Here is a 17,041-nt window from a genome sequence, read left to right as displayed (position 1 = left end):
CTCACTAAATGATCTACGTATGGGCGTGATTCTTCAGAGTCACATGAGGGTAATGGTGCTAGGATATCTAATTCATTCCATAAGTCTTTCAATTTTGAGAAATAAGAGGTCACAGATTCTGTACCTTGCTTTAAGGTTGCAATGTCAGCAGATATCAGATAGATTTTGGTCAGGTCATCTTTGTCAAACCTTTCCTTGAACTCGTCCCAGATTTTTCTCGCACTTGATGCGTACATGATGCTTGGCACCAACTCTGCCGCTACAGTGCTACTAAGCCATGAGACGACCACTGCATTACACCTTTCCCATTGCGCCACTAATTCTCCTCTGTATGAAGCTTTGAGACAGGCTCCATCCACAAACCCTAACTTGTTCTTCACTAGGAGAGCTACTCTCATAGATCTACTCCACAGTGCATAATTTTCTGGCCCTGTGAGTTTGAGAGCTATCAAGGCTGTTCCCAGCGAATCTGAATCCTTAAGGTATAGTGAATGGTTGTGAGGAAGCTGTCCAATTTCATCGTCCGCCATTGTCGTACCTCTGCAAGCTTCGAACTCAGCTAAGTTCTCAAATTGAAGGCGAAGAACAACTCAAATCGATCGATTTCCGCTCTTATACCATTTCGACTTGCACTAATTGAGCACACATCTACACGACTCTCACATGCACAATGAACTTCGATCTGTAGTATTGAATTCAGAGAGAAGAAGAATAGAGAAGAGAAGATCAGTAGCTCATTTTTGTTATGTTCAGTGATAACCGACTTAGTCCTCTTTATAGACTAAGTTGGTTATCACTCTTGTACACCTCTTAGTTTTTCTAATTACACTTTAGTCCAACTAACTAATTAGCAACTACAACTACTAACTAATTAGCAACTAACTTCTTATTTCCACAAGTCTTCACTCGTTTTCCACCTCTAGGTAATACTTAAGAAGCAACAACAATTATTATAATGCCTCAGCCCCAAACAAGCTGGGGTTGGCGCCTTAGCGGTATGAATCCTCACTGACCATATTTCTTCATTTTAACTCATCTCATGCCAATATTATACAAAATAAAAATAAAGTACTAGAAGCTCTGTATGTTTTCTACTAAAAGGTAATATTACAAAGATGTGAATACAGCAGATATATGAACACTGAAGGGTCAGGATTAAGATGTGCAAGTTCGTGATATGATACAGCAGATATGACTATTTCTCTTCAAGGACTGACTCACGATGCACCCCCTTGCCATTGGAAATTAAGGAAACACGCATGGAAAGAAAAAGCAGAAGAAGAAACAAATTTACTAATAAAACTAGACAACACAGACCAATGACAATTGTTAATGGAAAGGAAATTATACCTTGACAGAACTTCCATTACTTAGATTATAAGCCTCAGGAAGCCTCTCATGCCAACTGCGTCTAACAGGCAGGGGATGACCCTCAGTTGTAAAAATGTAATTTTGATTAAGGAGAAACGAATCATCAAAAAGTAGATACAAATACTTGCACCTGCAGAAATCAGAAGAAAATTAAGCAGCCATAATTGCATGGACGATCATCACATTCGGAGGGAGACTTGATCAAACATCAGTCAGCTTCCATACTGCATATGTTATGCAAATAAGATGAAGATACAAAAGGCTTACGTTTCTGCCAGGAAGAAACTATGCTGATGGTCTTCTAATTGCATTGTAGTCACGTCCCTAATGCTGGCAAAGCCGCCTTTAACTCTTGTGTGTGCATTCAGAGAATTTATTATTGATTCACCCACTTCCATGTACCATGGATCTGTTAAGAGAAAAACTACTGTATTACTGAAAGTTTGAGAAAATAGTCTTTTTCACAAATTTTAGAAGCTAAACAATGACTATTTTGAAGAAACCAAAATTATGACTAGGCAAAAAGAAGAGTCATACACCTTTGGTTGCTTGGTATAAGTAAAATGTGGACTCTGCCAATTCAGGGCGTAGAGGATAGTATTTTTCAGTAGGATGCAACAGCTGATGGTCCAGCAGATACCTAAATTATTGAAAAGGTTCCTATAAGGAAAACAACCATCACAATAAAACCAATTATGCTAGAGCTAGCTTATCGCAAGGAAAGCAGAGGCAGAAGCAGGAAAAAGGACTTAAGAGACCAAAGGAAAAAATGGAGGAGAAATATCTTACCTCTCAGGAAGTACTCCATATTTCTTCCACACCTTGAAAAATTCGCGGTGTGATGAATTAGCTGCCTCGATATCCCCAACTTGAACCTGAGACCAAAATATCATGTTGGTTATTGATAAGTGGGGATTTTGACTACTTATTAGCGCCCTTTAGCTTTCGTTTTAGTCCAAAAGCGCTTAATTATGTTCCCGAAAACTGATGAACTGTGCTTAATTGCAGGAATATTGGAAGATGAGCTCCCGAGATGAAATCCAACTCAAGAAGGAGTAATATGAACTCAAGGACAAAACAGGCACAAAAGCTCAGAAGTGCAGACCGCAGAATCTCATCTGCGGCCGTAGGTTGTGAAGAATCTTCCATCAGAGAATGTTTCAAAGTGCGGTCCGCACATGAAGTGTGCGGCCGCCGAAGCTGGGTCAGAGCAAAAGTTCAGAGAACCTGCATCTCAAGTCCACCAAAAGTGCGGACCGCACAATTATTGTGCGGCCGCCGAAGAAGAGCTACGCGGCCGCAGTCACATTTGTGCGGACCGCAGAAGAACAAGGTGCGGCCGCAAATTTCCAATCCTGTCAAGCTGAAGAAAAGTGCGGAATTTTGCGGCCGCAAAACCTTCGAAAGGACATTTTTGTTCGAAAATTCCAGCCCGGTATAAATAGAAGAGTTTCACATTTTTAGGTTAACTTTTGACATCAGCTGCTACAGTAGACGGTTCATTTTCCTCTTTTTAGTAATTTTTGCTATTTTGAGCTTTTTGAACATAGAGTTTATCATTTTAATTAGCAATATGGGTTTAATTATCATTTCTTCTTCTTTTTCTTCCAATTTAAGCATGAGTAGCTAGATTTTTACTAGGGTTGTCACCCAACCCTAGTGTGTAAACTTAATGGGTGTTTGATTTATTGCTTGTTTATGGTTGGATGTTTAATATTTAGCCTTGTTTTTGCTTTTATTTGAAGAATTAATTGTTGCAAACATTAGTTCATGCCTATTTGATTTGGTCTCTACTTGAAAAAGAGAGGCTTAGTCTAGGAAAACTTGGCTAATAAGAAATTGAGTCAATCGAGAGATTGATAAGCCCAATTAAACGTTGAACCTAGAGATAGTAAAACCTGACTTGAGCTTTTATTCAACCGTTTTGTTCAATACCCATTTGGACTTGAGAAAGCCAAATTGGGCAAAATCACTCTCTGACCAAGAGGTATTGAGTGGGTAACCGAGTGTTGATAGCTATAATACATCCCGACCAATAAAACAAACTTTAAAGTTTACAACCCATTAGGCAAACACCTAGGTGAAGGTCATAGCCCTAGGCCTTTTATATCATTTGAAAAACAACAAAAAAATAATTTCCTAGTTTCAGTCTTAAATTGCAATCGTAGTGTAATTTAGGTTTTTAAACAATCAAACTTTGCGGAAGTGCAAATTTAGATATACAAACTCACACGCTAAGATATATGCTACTAACTCCCATTCATATAGCTCCCTGCGGAATTCGACCCTGACTCTTGTTGGGTATTATTATTGCATCGACCGTTTTCATAACCCCGAATAGAGGAGTGAAATTGGACGAAATCAATTTTTGGCGCCGTTGCCGGGGAGCTAAAAACTGTGTTAGCTATATATTTAGGTGTGTTTTTGGGATATCTTATTTTCCTTCCTTGTTACTAACGTGTGAGTATTGTAGGTGCAATCATGACAAACAACGATCTAGGAAACATAGTCGTGGGGATGTGGATGTTGAGGATGATCAAATGGATGAGGTCCCTCTTGAACCTTAGGCCAATAGACGAGGCCGACTGCCTCAAGACAATGTACCCACTCCACCCCCACCTCCACCACGAGCGGCTCCACACCGGGTGTTGCCGAATGAAGGGTATGCAAGTGCTATAACCCCTCCCCGTATTAGGGCGGGCAACTTCCAAATAACCAATGTGATGCTCACTTTGCTCCAGCAACGAGGGTTCTTCACCGGTGCACCGGGTCAAAATGCATATAAACATTTGAAGCGGTTCGTAGATACGTGTTAGGGGAGCAAACAAACTAATGTCTCCGAGGATGCTTTGAGGCTAAGGCTTTTTCCTTTCTCTCTACGGGGGAAAGCTTTAGAATGGTTGGAACGTTTGCCAAATCATTCCATTCATACTTCGGATGAACTAGCGGAGAAATTTATCTCTAAATACTTCTCTCCCGGGCACATGGCTATTCTTCGAGATGAAATTCTAGCATTCAAGCAAGAGTCCAATGAACCACTACACGAGATATGGGAAAGATATAGAACAATGGTGAAAGAGTGCCCCAACAATGATATGACGGAGAACACGATTCAACGAACTTTTTATCGGGGGATCAATACAACCAACAAATGTGTAGTGAATCAACTTGCCGGTGGGAACTTCATGACTACGCCTTATGCGGAGGCGTGTGATATCTTGGATGAGATGGCGGATACTTCTTCGGCGTGGCAATCTCGAGCTAATGTTCCATAAGGTGACCCCAACGTGATTCACCTTCACAAAGAGTTGCATGATCATGGACAAGTCATAGCCGAGTTGACTATCACCATGAACCAATTGGCAAAGGCTCAACTTCAACAAGTGCAAAATCCGAGACAAGTCAATGCAATGGAAGGAGTAAATATGATGGTGAACAAGCGAAAAACAAGAAGTCCACAAGTGCATCAAAGAGTGAATAATTTGTGCAAGATGATAGTGGATTTGCTCAAAATAAATCTTACAATGACCAAGAAGAGGAGGTCCAATATGTGAACAATTTTCAAGGGCAAAGAAACAACTTCCAAGGCCCTAGTCAACATCAATGGAGACCTTCAAACAATCAAGGCAATTGGAATTCTCAAAATCAAGGTAATTGGAGTGGTGGAAACAATCAAGTCAATTGGAGTGGAAGCAATAACCAAGGGAATTGGCACAACAATAATAACCAAGGCAATTGGGGAGGCAACAACCAAGGCGGGTGGAACAACAATCAAGGAAATCGGGGGTCGGGTTTTCAAAGGCCCCGATGTCTCAACAACCGAACAACCCACCCCCTTATCCTTCCCATGGTCCTAGTCTTCCAACAATGAAATGGGCCGTATTGAGAAAATGTTCAAACAAATGATGGAGAAGAATGCCGATTCTGATGCCCAACTTACTTCACACAACACATCGATCCGCAATCTAGAGGTGTAAATAGGGTCAAATCTCTCAAGCTCTAAATTCTCGTCCTAAGGGGGCATTCGATGGCTCCTAAGTTGGAAGATCCCGGTGCTTTCACAATCCCTTGCACCATTGGAAGTGCCGAGTTTGCCAAAGCTCTTTGTGATCCTGGGGCAAGTATCAATTTGATGCCCTATTCGGTTTTCAAGACATTGGGAATTGGGTAGCCAAGACCCACGTCTATGAGATTACAAATGGTCGATCGTATAATGAAGAGACCGTTGGTGGTGATTGAGGATGTATTGGTTCGAGTTGACAAGTTTATTCTCCCGGCGTATTTTGTTATTCTTGATTGTGAAGTGGACTATGAAGTCCCGATTATGCTTGGTAGACCTTTCCTTGCTACGGGGAAGACTCTTGTTGATGTGGAAGCCGGAGAGCTCACTTTCCGGGTGGGTGATGAAAAGGTAGTGTTCCACGTGTGCAAATCTGTGAGGCAACCGAATAGCAATGAAGTGTGTTCATTCGTGGACTTGGTAACCGATGTGATTATTGATGATGCAAGTGCCACGATTAATGTGGGTGACATGTTGGAGGCTGTCTTGCTAAATTTTGATGATGACGAGATGGATGACTTCATGGAATGTGTTAATTCTTTGCAAGGAATGGGGTCGTACAACTATGCACCCCGAAGCTTTCCTTGGATCTTGAAAACAGGAAAACTCCTCCTACAAAGCCTTCAATTGAAGAGCCCTCTATCTTGGAGTTGAAGCCATTGCCTCCACATCCCAGGTATGAATTCCTTGGCCCTTGTTCTACTTTACTAGTTATTCTTTCCTCTTGTTTGGCTAACGTGCAGGTTGACTCCACATTGGCGGTGCTCCACAAGAGGAAGAAAGCTATTGGGTGGACTTTGGCGGATATTTAGGGAATAAGCCCCGCGTTTTGCATGCACAAGATTAACTTGGAGGAAGATGCCAAACCCTCCATAGAACATCAAAGGAGACTCAATGAAGCCATGCAAGACATGGTCAAAAAGGAGATCATCAAGTGGTTAGATGCCGGGGTGGTCTACCCCATTTCCGACAGTTCATGGACTTGTCCGGTGCAATGTGTCCCTAAGAAGGGGGCATAACTATGGTCACCAATGATAAGAAAAAGTTGATTCCAACAAGAACAGTTACCGGATGGAGAGTGTGTATGGACTATCGGACGTTAAACAAAGTGACAAGGAAAGACCATTTCCCACTCCCCTTTCTTGACCAAATGCTTGATAGGTTGGTCGGTCGTGCTTTCTATTGCTTTCTAGATGGATATTCGGGCTACAACCAAATCCTTATTGCCCCAGAAGATCAAGAGAAAACAACTTTCACCTATCCCTATGGCACTTTCGCTTTCAAGCGGATGCCATTTGGCTTATGCAATGCACCGACAACATTTCAACGGTGTATGATGGCGATCTTTACGGATATGGTCGAGGACTACCTTGAAGTCTTCATGGATGACTTTTCGGTAGTCGGGAATTCCTTTGATGATTGCTTGGCAAAGTTGGATAAAGTATTGGCAATGTGTGAAGAAACGAACTTGGTGTTGAATTGGGAGAAATGCCATTTCATGGTCGAGGAGGGCATTGTCCTTGACCACAAAATTTCAAAGAAGGGCATTGAGGTCGACAAGGCGAAGATAGAGGTGATTTCTAAACTTCCACCTCCAACATCAGTGAAAGGCGTGAGAAGTTTCTTGGGTCACGCGGGGTTCTACCGGCGCTTCATAAGGGATTTTTCCAAAGTGGTGAACCCCTTGTACAAGCTTTTAGAAAAAGATGCTAAGTTTTACTTCAATGATGATTGCATGAGAGCCTTTGAATTGCTAAAGTTCAAGTTGACAACAACTCCCATTATCATTGCTCCTAATTGAAGTATTCTTTTTGAGCTCATGTTTGATGCTAGTGATATAGCGGTTGGAGCAGTTTTGGGGCAACGTATCAGTAAGATTTTTCATCCGGTCTACTATGCTAGTAAGACCATGAATGATGCCCAAGTAAATTACACCGTTACTGAAAAAGAGCTCCTTACCATTGTGTTTGCAATTGAGAAGTTCCGCCCATACTTGATGGGTGCAAAGATTATTGTTCATACGGATCATGCGGCACTTCGCTATCTTATGAGCAAGAAAGATTCAAAAGCTAGGTTGATGAGATGGGTGCTATTGTTGCAAAAGTTTGATATTGACATTCAAGATTGGAAAGGGAGTGAAAATCAAGTGGCGGACCACTTGTCTCGTTTGGAGGAGGAGGGGAGGCCGCATGAAGGCCTTGAAATCAATGACTCCTTCCCCGATGAGCAACTCTTAGCCATTTCAATGAAGGAGGTGCCATAGTTCGCCGATCTAGCAAACCTCCTTGTATGTGGAATCATCCCGGATGAGTTTCAAATCAAAGGAAAAAGTTCAAACGGGATTGTCAAGATTATTATTGGGACGAGCCTTACCTCTTCCGAATTTGCACGGATGGGGTAATTAGAAGATGTGTACCGGATGAAGAGCAAAATGTTATTCTTTAGGCTTGCCATTCTTCGCCTTATGGTGGTCACCATGGCGGAGCAAGAACGGCGGCTAAAGTGCTAAATTGTGGTTTCTATTGGCCCACTCTTTACAAAGATGCAAGTGATATGGTGAAAAGATGTGATGAATGCCAACGGGCCGGTGGAATCTCGAAGAAAAATGAAATGCCTCTCACTACCATTTTGGAGATCGATATCTTTGACGTGTGGGGTATTGACTTCATGGGTCCTTTTGTGAGTTTTTGTGGAAACACCTTCATCTTGGTCGCGGTTGATTATGTGTCTAAATGGGTTGAGGCCGTTGCTCTACCCAATAATGAAGCGAGGAGTGTGGTGGCGTTCTTGAAAAAGAATATTTTCACAACATTTGGTACTCCGCGGGCTATCATAAGCGATGGGGGGTCACATTTCTGCAACAAGGCGTTTGACACTTTGCTTAGTAAGTATGATGTCACTCATAAAGTTACAACTCCCTATCATCCTCAAGCTAGCGGTCAAGTGGAAGTCTCCAACCGGGAAATAAAAAGTATCTTGTAAAAACAAGTGAATGCTAACCGGACGGATTGGTCAAAGAAGCTTGATGATGCACTATGGGCCTATCGGACTGCTTTCAAAATTCCTATTGGGATGTCTCCATACCGGTTGGTGTTTGGCAAAGCTTGTCATCTTCCGGTGGAACTTGAGCACAAAGTCATGTGGGCTTTAAAGAAACTGAATCTTGATTCGGATGCAACCGCTAACTTGCGGGTTGCACATTTGAATGAATTACGGTATCATGCATATGCAAGTTCGTCCTTGTACAAAGATAGTTGGTTTGAAACCTGCGGCCGCACTTGAAATTGTGCGGACCGCAGAAATTCCACCGCGTCAGAAGTAGAGAATAGGGATTCTTTGATCAAGCATGATTCTGCGGTCGCACTTGAAATTGTGCGGACCGCAGAAATTTCACCACGGCCGCAGATAAGTGTGTGCGGCCGCAGATCAGACCAATCTCAGTCATCAGAGAGTTGGTACTTTTTGGAATTCTAATGTGCGGCCGCACTTCTATTCTGCGGTCGCGCACAAAATTGTGCAGACCGCAGTTCCATTTCTGCGGCCGCAAGTTCAAGTTGTACGGTCCGCACATCCCAGTCTGCGGACGCACTTGTAATTGTGCGGACCGCACTTCCCCACCCTGCACTCATGTTCTACACTGTGATATACTGTCTGTGTGCAATTGAATTACAACTGACTTCTGTTGTTGCTTGTTGCAGAAAATGGTTAGATCTCGTGGCCGCGGTGACACTTCAAAAAGGAAGGGTGAACCTTCCAGAGGCCGAGCCAAAAGCACTTTACCCCTCGCCCTCCAGAAGATAATCACCAAGAAAGCTGCAGCAGGCCGAGGAAGACAGCCCGAGCCCTCCGAATCTAATTCATATGCCCCATCTCGGGAAGCATCGGAGGGCGACTCAGTGCAAGAGCAGCCTGCAGTCCAATCACTGCCACAACAGCCACAGGGAAGGTATCAACTCCGGGACGAGCCTTCCTGCTCACATAGCACATCCGAGGGTTCGGAGAGTGCAAGTCAGGCTTCAGAGACCTCTTCTACAACTGTCACTGAGGCACCAGTAGCTACTGTTGACGATATTCCGGACGATAGCCGAAGGGGTGATACTATAGTTGTCGGCCTTGAGAAGTCGAAGAAGAAAGAGATCTGGGAGGACCGTTTTGTGAGTCTAGCTGCCTTCACCAGCTCAAAGATCTTGACAAGTACAATCCAGAAGTGTTGAGACAGTTCCGGGAAAGGATGGGTGGATGTGGTTCACCCAGTCAGTTATGGACGCCAAGGAGTATTTGGTCCGGGAGTTCTATACCAATGTGGCACACATAAAGAAAGGGACCAAAGTTACAAAAGTGAGAAATCTGAAGGTGCAGTTCGACCAGCACACACTGAACTCCTACTTGGGGTTTGAGGACGTTGAGCCGGCACAGTATTTTGGAGAAGCTGGCTGACGGGTGATGCAGCTCGCCCATGGCTAGCTGAGCTTCTTGCATCCCCGGGGCCACCACCACCATGGATCATTGCAGGGGTTCCTATTCAGCGGAACACCCTAAATTTCGAGGCGAAGGGATGGCAGACCTTCGTATGCAGCAGACTAGACCCGTGCCTGAACGAGACAAACTTACCTATTCCACGGGCAGTTCTACTCGCCTCTATTATGGCCGGGTACCCGATCAATGTGAGTGCAGTGATGTCGGCCAACATGTCAGTGGTCGCCAGGCAAGCTGATACTTCCTACCCGTATCCCAACACCATCACTGAATACCTTACGGATGCACGGGTAGAACCTAGAGATTATGACATGAAGGTTCGGGCGAAGAAGCCCTTCTCTTGGTATTCTCTAATGAATGCACACAACCCAAAGAGAAAGGGTCAGCCGACACCACCGTAGGCCAGTCTGATGAGCCATCGGTGGTGGGTACAAAGACAACTGATATGCCATCCAATTCAGCAGAGCCTTCTACCAGTGCAGCTGCCATGACTCCACCTTCAGCCTCAGTACCTCCCACCTCGGCTTTGAAGCCGGTACCTATGCCATCTGCTCCACTCTCTGCGCTGCGAGTCTCCCAGACACTGGTGAACCTCAACAACTGGATGCATACAACTACTGCAAAGCTGACTGACATATCCAGTCATGTTGCAGCACAGTCATCCTCTCCGGCACCCCAGATTCCCCCACAGTTGATGGAACTTTGAAGAAGCTCATGGAAAATCAAAACACGATCATGGCCACTTTAGTGCAGCATGGGACAATGATCGAAGAGTTGTGCAAAGTGGTAAAGAAAATAAGAAAGCGACAGGCATCTAAGAAGTCAGTGGACGAGCTTCGGAGCCAGATTACAAAGCTTGCAGCAGCTAGAGACATTCCATTTGACATGTTGATAGACCCGCACCACCCAGGCCCAGCTCCTACAGCACCTACAGTACCAGCTGGCCAGTCTGAGGAGCCAGACACTGCTGAGGCAGTCCGTCAGATGTTCACCAACCCAGCCACTCCCGGACTTGAGGATGATGAGATCCAATTGGATGACGCTGAGGTCGGTGCCACTGTTGGAGACACAGAGATGGCCACAGAGCCATAGGGAGTTTTCTTCACTCTCACCTTTCTCTTACTCTTATGTTGTTAAGCATTGGGGACAATGCTTATTTTTAGTCGGGGGGTGGAGTTTCTTTGACACATTCTAATGATTCTGTATTTTGATAACTATGAGACATTTGGCCTGTAATTAACTTATTACTATTTTCTTCCTCTTCCTCATTATGTATATATTCCCTCTTATCTCTCATTATGTATATTCGTTTAGCTTTCAATAGTTCTTTTGTTTTAAAGCTTCTTTATCTTTATGCTTGTCTTCTTTTTGAATTAGTAGCTTCTTTTTTATTTAATAGCTTCTTTTTATGTTTTAGTGGATAATAAGCCTCTAATTTTCTTAATGTCACGGTTCTTTCCGAAGGTGGTTTTTGTGTGAACCGGGCGGCTCTTTCCAACGATGGATGGCGTGAAAACTTTCTTAAGGGATTGAGTCCGTTTTTGGTGTTTAGATAATAATAGTAGTAATAATGAATAAAAAGACCTAATTGATTCATGCTCGAAGAGTCAAACATATTTCACTTGGTACCAACACACTTAACTACGTGCTTATGGTTAAAAACAAGGTTTTTGGAAAGAAATAGCTCTAGTTAGTGACCTTTTGACTCTTGTGTCGGCTTAGGCAATCATCGAGTGGTTTAGTCGAACCATAGTAATTTTCAATCTTGAATATGGTCGTTGTGGGCCCTCGACTCTATCCTGTTTAACAATCCAGCTGCGTGAGAGGTGAGATATTGTTGTTGCAAGTCCAAGTACCCGGGCGAATGGTCTAGAACTTGCCCCGAATGTGTTTCTAGGCGAAATTTTAAGTTTTGTTTGGCTTGAGAAGTGATTGTAGGCTCTCACTGACCCGCTTGAAATTTTTCGTTGCCCACCAATGTTGTTATCCCTAGTCAACCCATTCGAGCCTAAGACCTTTCTCATTTGATAACCATGTAACAAGCCTTTACCCGTTTTGTCGTGACCCTCTCTTGGCACCCGAGCTTTTCTTAACACTCTTGTGAAACAATTGGCTAAAAACGTAAGTTTGGGGGAGAGACGAGGAATTTGAAAAAGGTATCAAGGCACAAAAGAGAAAAGAAATGAAGAGAAGAAAAGGCAAGAAAAAGAAAGAACAAAAAGAAAAATGCAAAAAGAAAGTGAATAAGTTGAAGAGTTGAAGGGATTCAAAGAAAAGTAATGATGCAAAGCATGGAGAAATCAAAGAAGGAGAAGATGAATATCATGACCAAGAAAGAGTGATGTTAAGTCTCTCTAGTTCCCCTAAGGAAAAGAAAATGCCTAAAAGAGTTGGCAAAGCATGAGCCTAGAAAAGAAAATGGAATACTTAAGGAAAGATGAACTTAATCTATCATAGCATTTCCAACCTTAGTCCAAAAGCCTTCATTGCATTCCGAAAAAGCCCTACGTGATTTCAAGCAGAGTGAGCTTACATTAGTGGTGATTTACATGAGGGGCAAGCCTATGGTACTTAAAGCCGTACTTGCGACATTCTTTTGAGAGAGATGAGCAAACCTTTCATAAATCTTTGGATTAAGTGCTATATTTTTAAGTGAGATAGGCAAACGAAGAGTAGAGGAGGAGGAGTTTGAGATCCACAATGGCCTACATAAAAAAGCGAGCTTCCTTGATGAACAAAGTCAACTCTTGATGCTCAAGTGTCACACTAGAACTATTTGTGCTTAAAAGTTTAACTTGTTGCCTTGTTGATAATTCATAAGTGGTGTGGATAATTGTTGGTCCCAATTGATGTGTGATTGATTCACTTTTGATTAGCTGGAATGGCTCCTAGCTTGTGGAGGTGGGAACTACTTTATTTGCTTGAGGACAAGCAAAAGCTTAAGTTTGGGGGAGTTGATAAGTGGGGATTTTGACTACTTATTAGCGCCCTTTAGCTTTGGTTTTAGTCCAAAAGCGCTTAATTATGTTCCCGAAAACTGATGAGTTGTGCTTAATTGCAGGAATATTGGAAGATGAGCTCCCGAGATGAAATCCAACTCAAGAAGGAGTAATCTGAACTCAAGGACAAAAACAGGCACAAAAGCTCAAAAATGCGGACCGCAGAATATCATCTGCGGCCGCAGGTTGTGAAGAATCTTCCATCAGAGAATGTTGCAAAGTGCGGTCCGCACATGAAGTGTGCGGCCGCAGAAGCTGGGTCAGAGCAAAAGTTCAGAGAACCTACATCTCAAGTCCACCAAAAGTGCGGCCGCCGAAGAAGAGCTATGCGACCGCAGTCACATTTGTGCGGACCGCAGAAGAACAAGGTGCGGCCGCACTTACAATTTTGCGGACCGCAGAAAGAGTGCAGTGCGGCTGCAGATCAGAATTATGCGGCCGCAGATTTCCAATCCTGTGAAGCTGAAGAAAAGTGCGGACCGCACATGGAATTGTGCGGCCACAGAACCTTCGAAAGGGTATTTTTATCCGAAAATTCCAGCCCTGTATAAATAGAAGAGTTTCACTTTTTTAGGTTAACTTTTGATATCAGCTGCTACAGTAGACGGTTCCTTTTACTCTTTTTAGTAGTTTTTGCTATTTTGAGCTTTTTGAACATAGAGTTTATCATTTTAATTAGCAATATGGGTTTAATTATCATTTCTTCTTCTTTTTCTTCCAATTTAAGCATGAGTAGCTAGATTTTTACTAGGGTTGTCACACAACCCTAGTGTGTAAACTTAATGGGTGTTTGATTTATTGCTTGTTTTATGGTTGAATGTTTAATATTTAGCCTTGTTTTTGCTTTTATTTGAAGAATTAATTGTAGCAAACATTAGTTCATGCCTATTTGACTTGGTCTCTACTTGAGAAAGAGAGGCTTAGTCTTGGCTAATAAGAAATCGGGTCAATCGAGAGATAGATAAGCCCAATTAAAGGGTTGAACCTAGAGATAGTAAAACCCGACTTGAGCTTTTATTCAATCGTTTTGTTCAATACCTATTTGGAGTTGAGAAAGCCAAATTGGGCAAAATCACTCTCTGACCGAGAGGTATTGAGTGGGTAACCGAGTGTTGATAGCTATAATACACCCCGACCAATAAAACAAGCTTTAAAATTTACAATCCATTAGGCAAACACCTAGGTGAAGGTCATAGCCCTAGGCCTTTTATATCATTTGAAAAACAACAAAAAAAACAATTTCCTAGTTTCAGTCTTTAAATTGCAATCGTAGTGTAATTTAGGTTTTTAAACAACCAAATTTTGCGGAAGTGCAAATTTAGATATACAAACTCACACGCTAAGATATATACTACTAACTCCCATTCATATAGCTCCCTGCGGAATTCGACCCCGACTCTTGTTGGGTATTACTATTGCATCGACCATTTTCATAAAGACAAAAAAAAGAAATGAAATTGGACGAGATCAATTATCACTTCCAGTTTTCAACTTAGAGTTATTCTTTTACGTACATACGAAACGAGTAGTTTATTAAGAGAACGGATGTGCAGGCATGGAGTATATGTCCTATTTACAACAAAGATTTACATAAAGTGTTCCTATGAATTTATAGAAGGGGAGCCTTGGAGCAACAGTAAAGTTGTCTCTGTGTGACCTACAGGTCACGGGTTCGAGCCGTGAAAGCAACCTATAATGCTTGCATTAGGGTGGATGTTCACATCACACCCCTTGGGGTGCGGGCCTTCCCCGGACCCTGCGTGAACAGGGGATGTTTTGTGCACTGGGCTGCCCTTTTTTCCTATAGATTTATATGCTACAAATTTCCATCTTACTTGCAATCCAGGCCAAAATGCTTGAAGACTTGTGAGCTGCCAGTATGTTGCTTTTCCTGTTCTCATGTCAGCTTCATGATACCTACACAAAATTAAATGTTGTGATCTTGATCTGACTGCTGAATTTGAGAACTACCCAGGCTAATGAACCAATAATCAGATCAACTGCTATATGATGGCAATACAAACGAAAACAAAGAAATCCAAAATTTCCAGACAAGGTGTGATTATAGTACCATGGGCCATGCCTAAAGTATTTCTGCACAGCAATGTAAGCAGATTGAAACATCTTCCAAAATTCATCTCTTCCAAATAGAACATAGGCTTTCATCAGATATTCATAGAATGAATCCACACCTAAAAGACAGCAAAAAGCAATGAAGCGTCAAGAGATTACATGTTGCTCTGAGAAATAGATAAAACAAGGAAGGCTGGGACATTATTTAGCTACGCAAATCAGAACAATGGAATCAGAAGACATTTACAAAAAGTGTACGGAACTAATTTGAGGAGAACAGCGGTGGAGAATTCTCCTAAAAAGTGCTATACTACAGAATCATACCAGCTCCAATTCCAGAAGAATATTCAATCCAGTTTCCAGTTTCTACATCCAGTGTAGTGCCAAGAAGATTTAGAGAACTCCGCATGCTCCATAACTTACGAAGAGCACGCAAAGCTGCCATCTCAAATCTCGGATCACCGGTTAAACGTGATAATGTACCCATTTCAAGGATTAGAGAACCTATTAAAATGGAAATATAACCCAAAAATGTTATGATAAGACTTAATTGGAGGCCGGTGAAATCTATTTGATGGCAGCTATCAAAGTTCAGGGAAAGAGATAAAGAGGTAATGTAGGAAAGAAGAAGTAATTTACCACATCCAGATGTACTCGTTTCAGTTGTCTCATCCGCCATTACACCATGCTGTCACATGTTGCATTTACCGTGTCATAAATTTATCTTTCACAGATACAAGTGCAACACATCACCCTCATAATTCTTCTAAAAACAAGTTCTAGTTGCTATGCAAGAACTGATGTGGCATACCAGTAGTGCAAGTCATGGACTGAATACTGATCAATGGCAACTGAGGTTTTGAAAATCTTTAAAAGCATTCTAAGACGAATTTAGGTGCAACAAAATTTTCCATAATTCAACAGAATCTTATTTTCTCATATTTCTGTCACAGTACCTTGAATTAACAGGCTAAGGGAAAAAGAAAATCAAAAGTGAATTGCATATTTGTAGTATTCCTTATATCAAATATCAACGGCATTATGCAGGACACAAGTCAATGGCGGAAATGGTCCGCCAAGCAAATGGGCTGGTTTCCTGTTGAATCCTAAAACTTCAACAGTTTTACGTGGTTCTCAGCCCAGCAAAGATTCCGATATCAGGATAATCCCAAGCACATTTAAATTAGATGATCTGGTCTAAAGTTGGACCAGAGATTGCAGTAAAGGGAGTTTTTATCATGAAAATTATAACTTGGAGAGTTTGAAACTCCACAGACATTCGGCAGGAACTACATTGTAGCTGATCGGGATGTAAGGATAATAAAACAAAAATTCAGTTTCAGCATAAGTAAACACATTTTGAAATTAACTAGTCTAATGATACGTGCTTTGCGCGTGTACACTATCTCAATAAGAAAGAATTTTAAAATATTATATAAATAATATTAAAATATCACGCTTGGGTGATAAGATAATAGTTAATATTCCCTAAAATGATGAATCTTCATACAAGTTCTCAATCATCAGTCAATATATTCAACTAAAAATTTATTTCAGATTTTTAATTCAATCACTTTAAATTCATAAGTTAGTATGCTTATTTTCCAATTTCATCAATCACATATAATCCTTGAAAACTTAAGAACTTTTTGGAATTTTTTTTTTTTTTTTGAAAAGTTATTCACAAGTTCATTTTAGAAGACTCAAACAGGATTAGTAAATTGATAGAAAATAATACTTTTTTTCAAGAGTAAAATGAAAATTGTTTTTTTAATTAATAATAAATATTATATGAAATATTTCCAATAGATTAGAAAAAGAATAAATTAGTTCATTTTGTATAACCAAATGACAATTATACGAAGAAAAGGAGTTCTGAAAAAGAAGAAAATAAGCAATACTAAACCTAAAACTTTTTAACCCAAAAAAAAAGATCTCGTAAACCTAAAAGTGGAATAAGAATAGGACAACATGGACTCTTAAACAAAAAAATTGACAAACAAAATATAATACTCGTAAACTTATAAAATTAAAGACTCCTCGAACCGGCAGGAAATTGAAA

At 41.5% G+C, this 17,041-nt stretch overlaps 1 protein-coding gene across 1 annotated transcript in view; it reads right to left on the bottom strand.

Moving 5' to 3' along the window:
- Window positions 1-17,041, bottom strand: part of LOC107783605 (alpha-mannosidase I MNS5) — a 37,107-nt gene that overhangs the window by 9,755 nt on the left and 10,311 nt on the right. The window contains exons 7-14 of the mRNA XM_075251638.1: window positions 15,619-15,667; window positions 15,304-15,483; window positions 14,978-15,098; window positions 14,742-14,823; window positions 2,161-2,246; window positions 1,911-2,011; window positions 1,639-1,780; window positions 1,351-1,501 (exon numbers count right to left, since the gene is read on the bottom strand). Of these exons, the coding sequence (XP_075107739.1) occupies window positions 1,351-1,501; window positions 1,639-1,780; window positions 1,911-2,011; window positions 2,161-2,246; window positions 14,742-14,823; window positions 14,978-15,098; window positions 15,304-15,483; window positions 15,619-15,667 (912 nt within the window). The remainder of the gene's footprint in view (window positions 1-1,350; window positions 1,502-1,638; window positions 1,781-1,910; window positions 2,012-2,160; window positions 2,247-14,741; window positions 14,824-14,977; window positions 15,099-15,303; window positions 15,484-15,618; window positions 15,668-17,041) is intronic.

This window comes from Nicotiana tabacum, chromosome 4, assembly GCF_000715075.1.
Source record: "Nicotiana tabacum cultivar K326 chromosome 4, ASM71507v2, whole genome shotgun sequence".
NCBI classification, from domain to species: domain Eukaryota; kingdom Viridiplantae; phylum Streptophyta; class Magnoliopsida; order Solanales; family Solanaceae; genus Nicotiana; species Nicotiana tabacum.
Note: the sequence above shows the minus strand (reverse complement) of the source record. Positions and strands in the feature narration are given on the sequence as shown.